This window comes from Cnephaeus nilssonii (assembly GCF_951640355.1).
Source record: "Cnephaeus nilssonii genome assembly, chromosome: 7".
Taxonomy (NCBI): domain Eukaryota; kingdom Metazoa; phylum Chordata; class Mammalia; order Chiroptera; family Vespertilionidae; genus Cnephaeus; species Cnephaeus nilssonii.
The window spans coordinates 67,591,267-67,597,266 of NC_137078.1; the positions used below are offsets into that span (position 1 = coordinate 67,591,267).

The following is a 6,000-nucleotide window of genomic DNA, read 5'->3' on the forward strand; positions in this document are numbered from 1 at the left end:
AAGGACCCAGATCTGTTTGCCCCAGTGCTATCAATAATTTGAGTGAGGTAATGGGGTGAAGTGAGTATAGAGAAGAAAAAGTTGGAATTATACAGATAAACTAACCCCAAACTAGCACTATTCAGGAAAAGCAAATTAGCCTGTTTCATTGCCCAGGCATTGGGCTTTACTCTTATATCTCCAATTTCTTCCATTTTCTCAAATAATGGAATGAAAACTGAACTAGTGAATAATAAAAAGACAGAGAGAAACAGAAAAAATACTTTTTCATATTACAGATGTTTCAAATATTAAAAGTGTAAGTGAAGGGAAATATTATTTTGCTGTTCTTTAAAAACAAGTTACTTGGCATATCATATCATTCTCCAGACTCATTGAGAAAAGTCACACTTGATTCCTAGCAATATATTTTCTCTCAAGTCATATGGCTCTGTTGAGCAACACAAAATGTTGAGATTACCACTAATATAAAACTGCAGCAAAAATAAACATGGAGGGAATGAGGGGAGAAAATAATGGAGTGCCATACATTCAATAGGCAAGGAGAGATAAAACATCTAATATCTAGTTTGTAGGAACTGGGGAGCAAATTAAATGTCACTATAAAAAATTCAAACAATAACACAACATTGGCTATTCTATATCTGAACCCCATCTCTTCAAAAGGTAATGTGCACAAAAAGATTTTTACAAGAAAGATTGTTTATAGGACCTTTATCCTGGCAACCACAACCTGTTAACAATCCAAATAATCATCAATACAGAGAATAGATAAGCATATATGATATGCTTATACAACAGAATACTACTCCACAATCTAAAGGAACAAACCACTGATAAACACAGCAACACACATGGATGAATCTCAAGAATATGCTGACCTAAAGAAGCCATAAAATATGACTCACTACATGGCCTCATTGAATATGAAGTTCAAGTACTAGTAAACTATAGTGACAAATCAGAATAGTAGTTCCCTCTGCATGGGGTTTAAAGGGGCATTAGGGAACTTTCTGGGGTGATGGAAGTGTTTTAAATCTTGATGTGAGTAATGGTTACATGAGCATATGAATTTATCAAAATTCATTGGGGAGGGAGACTGGAGAGGGGAGAAAGGAAATGTCAAGGTGATGAAAAAGTAGAACTGCTCTATATTAAAATGGATTAAAAAGACCTAACAAGGAAATGCAACATGTAAACTTTGATTGGACCCTGGTTTGAAAAAATTAACTACACAATTCATTTTTGAGACAACTGGGAAACTTGAGTATGGCCTAGATATTAAAAAATCATCACTAAGTTCTTAGGTGTGTGATAATGGTTTTGTGGTTATATAGAAAAATGTCCTTATTTTTAGAAGATGTATACTGAAGTATTTAGGAGTGAAATATCATTATATCAATAATTTACTTGAAAATTTTCAGCAAATTATATATATATATGTATATATATATATGTATATATATATATAATATATATATACACACACACATATGTGCAAATAAATTAATGTACATATATCATGGGATATAGTTATTCATTATACTATTCTTCCAACTACTCTGTATGTTTATTAAAAATGTCAATAAAAAGTTGAGAAAAAAAGGAAGATGCCATCTTTTATAGTTGTAGAGTGATCCTCGGGGTTTAATAAGTGAAAAAAACAAAGTGCAGGATAGCTTATGTAACATATTACCTATTGTCCAAAAAAATGAAACTAAAAAGAACATGGGTTGGGTTATTGTACAGGTATGTGTATCTACTTGACTATATTACAAAAGGAAATACTAGAAGAATAAATTTAAAAAATAATGGTTACCAATAGCAGATGAGTAAAGATGGGAAATAGGTTTGAATAGGGCTGGCATCAAGACTTCTCTGAGTATATCATTGTATATAGTTTTGACTTTTATGCCTTATATATAAATGCAAAAAAATTAAATTGAAAAGAAAAATCTAAATAAAAAAGATGCAATAATTCCTCACATAATTCCTCTATTCAATCAAAGCCAAATTAGTCAAAAGTGTTACATGTGTATGGTTATTAATGGCCTTTTTTTGCTCCTTCTGAGCATCAGAGCCATTTAACAGGGCTTGTACTGGTCAGAAAACTTAACATATTGTTGCAGATGTGCCCTTTAAAAGTTGTGCAACCCTAGAAAAATAGTCATGCTATGCCTCAATGATTGTCTCACCTGTAAAAAGGAATAAATCCAATGATAGCTAAGATTTCTTAGAAATGTAAAATCCTGTGACTCAAAAGTTTGGTGGGGAAAAAAAATTTTAACAGGAATGTTTCCACCTGCATAATTTCTTAAGCCTCCATGAACAACGAAGTTCCATTTTCCAGTCACTCACTTTGTGTAGTGCAACTAATACTGAGGAGAAAGAATAGTGAAAGAGCATTTGTTTCTCAGACTCCTTCAGGAGTCATCAGTTACAGCACAATCAAGCACTTCCTCTTGGAAAGTCTGTATCAGCAAAGGAAGGGAAGCAGAGCCAGCCAGCCAGTCAGGCCCCGGCTCTCATCAGGCTGCAGCACCCCATTGGTTAGCAAGCAGGGAGGAAGCAGCAGCCAGTCACAAAGCCCGTGGAGTTTTGCTCACTGCCCTGAAAGAGTGGTTTAGGAAACTTTGTGTATTCTTTTGCTGAACTAATCTCACTTTACAAAACATCTGCTAAATGTTGGCAGCTCTGGAAAGAAAACATGTGAAGCGAGGGCTATGGAGTTTCCAAGGCAGCAGAGGGAAAAATCTCTGCCGGCTTCAAGGCAAAAGGAGAGTGCCAGAAACTGATCTCCTCCACCCCTGCCTCACACGCTGCCCCACCCAGCCTCCCTTCTTTAAGACCTAACAAAAGACCTAAAACAAGTCTCGTGACTTCCCTGGAGGTTTCTGGGACTGTGCTGCAGCAGCCTCAGGCGGGACAGCCAGGACAGGGGGATGCTGCCTGGGTGGGAGTAAGTGGAAAGAGAAGCCTTGCGTGCAGGGTGTGCGGGGAAGTGAGAGGGCTGCGTGGTGCAGCACCCCGGGGAAGGATGTTGTACATTTAAAAGCCCCCATCACCACCCACTCCCAGTTTTGACGAGATCAAAGACTGATGTGAGAGATAAGAAGACTCAAAGAGGTGGGAGGAGAGAAAAGAAACCGAAGGAGGAATTTTGGGTTTCAAACTGCTTAGAGGTCTCAAACTGGGGTATGGAAAAGCTCTTTGGAGAGGGGCAGCTCTCATCTGAAGGGGAGAATGAGGAGGTTCTCTAAAGAGAACGGGGAAGGGCGTTTTCTCATAGCTTGGGGAGGTCCAAGCCCCGCACTAGAGGAAGGACTGGGCTGGATTTGCACAGCAGGTTGGGGGGATGGAGCCCCTTCGGCAAGTCTGGAGTAACTGCGTGGACTTGCAGGTCCTCCGGAGGGAGTTCAGAGAAAAGCAGTTTCTCTCTAAAGGTGCATGTCTTTCTCAGAGTAACGGGAAGGACAGGGGCTGCCTCTTCATGCTGGGAAGGTGTGGGGATTGGAGGGGCCTGCAATGACTTCTGAGGGGCTGGCTCCGGGAGGGAAGGTGCTTTGTGAAATGAGGGCATACTTCAGTTGTTGGGTGTAGGGGCTCGACTTTGAATACTTCCCTAATCAGAAGGTTGGAAATTGGAAAAAGTCCGCCTGAAGCGATTTGGGAAGAAATGCTCACTATCCTACCCCCCCCACCCCCACCCCCAAACCCCCAGAAAGGAGGGAAGTGGGGCCAATAACACTCTCTAAGAGAACAGGCGCAGAAAAAGAGAAACGTAATGAGAAGCCTGCCCCGCAAATAACTCACTGGAAAGTTGACGTGGTTGGTGGCGGGGAGGGGGGGCGGGCTTAGAAATGGTTGGAAGAAACTGCAAGTGGAAACTGGGATGAAGCGAGGAGTGCTGAGGGGGTCAGGCCTCTACGTGACAGGAGTGGGAGGGCGCTCCGGAGTTTGAGGCGGGAAGACGGAGGTGGCCAGGGGTCTAGGCTACCTAAGGATGGCCCGGAGAGTGAAGGAGGTTTGGGGTGACTCGGGGTTCTCGGAGCTGAACGTGTAAACTCCGGGGGCTCACTGGCACCCAGGCGGCGGGGGCCGGGGCGTCACCGGTACTCACAGAGCGGATCTCCAGCGCCAGGGCGCATTGCAGCGCCTTCACCTTCGGCATCCGCACGGGGAGGGGCGGCGGGGAGGGACCCCGGCCGCGGGCCCGAGTGAGGCGAGGAGACGCAGGGCGGGACGGGAACGGGGAGGAGGCGAAGGCGGCGGTGGCAGCTGTGGCCCCCAGGCCGGGGCCCGCGGTCCAGCCTGGGTCCCGCCCGAGAAGCAGCTGTGCGCGGGGCGCAGACTCGTTGTCATGGCACCCGGGAGGGGCGTGGCCGGGGGACAGCGGGGCGGGGACGCGCCGGAGCCACCGCGCGAGGGCGGGCGGCTGGGGGCGGGGCTCGGCGTAGCCGGAGAGGGCGGGGACGCGCAAGGGGGCGGGGCCTCAAAGGGGCGTGGTGAGGTCGGGTCACCTTCTGTGACATCAAACTGTGAGCCCAAAACCAGACAAAGGAGAGAATAGGCGTGTAATGGGACAGGGGACCGGTAGACAGTTGGACTCCTGAGGCCCGAGTTCTAACGTGGCGAAGCACCGTGGGCTAGTGGCGTCCCCCTACGGCATCACTTTGCCCAAGTGTAAAGGATAACTATTAGTTCTCCTTTGAATTTCACTATCCAGTTTACAAAGACGTCTTGAGGAAACAGGATTAGAAGAGACTTGCCCAAGTCAAAGGCAGAATCATAGTTTTACCTTTCACATTTGATGTTTAATCCGTCAAAACTCAATCTTTGTACATGATTTTAGATAGGAATCTGGGATTCTGATTTGTTTTAACTACGGAGTGAGCTAGATTTCCCAACAATATCTCCTAAATTTTCTGAACTTCCCTTATTGCTTTGTGGCACCACCTGTGTCATATATGAATTACCTCAAGTTCTGTCTTCAAGTTTTCTATTCTGTTCCAGTCTTCTGTCTGTCATTCTTGCAACAGTATCACACTGCTTTATTACTATGACTTCTTAATATCCTGTTTGGCAAGTCTCTTTTTAATGAGATTGATTTAGCTATTTGTGATTCTTTATTGCTTCATTTTATTTTAGAGTACCTTCATCAGGTTCCTCAAACAGTTCAGCTGGAATTTTTATTATGATGCATTAAATTTATGGACTAATTTGGGAAATTGACATCTTAGGAATATTACATCATCCTATCCAACAACATAAAATCTTTGTCCACTTATTAGCTCATATTCTATGCTCTTTACTAGAGGTTTCAAGTTTCTTGCATAAAGAGCCTACTTAATTTCTACGTATTTAATTATAGTTTTTCTTTTTAAAAAATATTTTTATTGATTTTTTACAGAGAAGGGAGAGGGATAGAGAGTTAGAAATATCGATGAGAAACATTGCTCAGCTGTTTCCTGCACACCCCCTACTGGGGATGTGCCCGAAACCAAGGTAGATGCTCTTGACCGGAATCAAACTTGGGAACCTTCAGTCCGCAGGCCGACGCTCTATCCACTGAGCCAAACCGGTTTGGACTATAGTTTTTCTTTATACTATTGAAAATTGTTTCTTATTTTTAAATTATATTTACCAGTTTGTTATTGCAACTGAATAATGTTTTAGTAGGCAGTTTAATTACTGGATGATTACCTTAAACTTGTGCAGATATGTATAAGACCCAAGATGTTTTTTTTTTTTCCAAGATGTTTTTTAAAAAAATATATTTTGATTGATTTCATTGAGGAAGAGAGAGAAAATCATTGATTGGCTGCCTCCTGCATGCCCTCTACTGGGTTCAAGCCCACAACCTGGACATGTGCTCTGACGCGGAATGGAACCATGACCTCCTAGTTCATAAGGTGATGTTCAACCACTGAGCCACCACTGGCTGGTCAACCCAAGATGTTTTTAAAGCCCCTCTAACTTGATAGGACTCAACTTCCAAAG

The 6,000-nt window shown here is 43.0% G+C and overlaps 1 protein-coding gene across 6 annotated transcripts in view; it reads right to left on the minus strand.

Moving 5' to 3' along the window:
* Window positions 1-4,349, minus strand: part of SPATA6 (spermatogenesis associated 6) — a 66,703-nt gene extending 62,354 nt beyond the window's left edge. For 5 of the 6 annotated variants that reach the window (XM_079776477.1, XM_079776476.1, XM_079776479.1 and 2 more), the window contains exon 1: window positions 4,121-4,349. In XM_079776477.1, coding sequence (XP_079632603.1) covers window positions 4,121-4,171 — 51 coding nt within the window. In that variant the 5' untranslated portion in view covers window positions 4,172-4,349. The remainder of the gene's footprint in view (window positions 1-4,120) is intronic. The other variant, XM_079776474.1, reaches the window with a different exon arrangement.
* Between the last annotated feature and the right edge of the window lie 1,651 nt (window positions 4,350-6,000).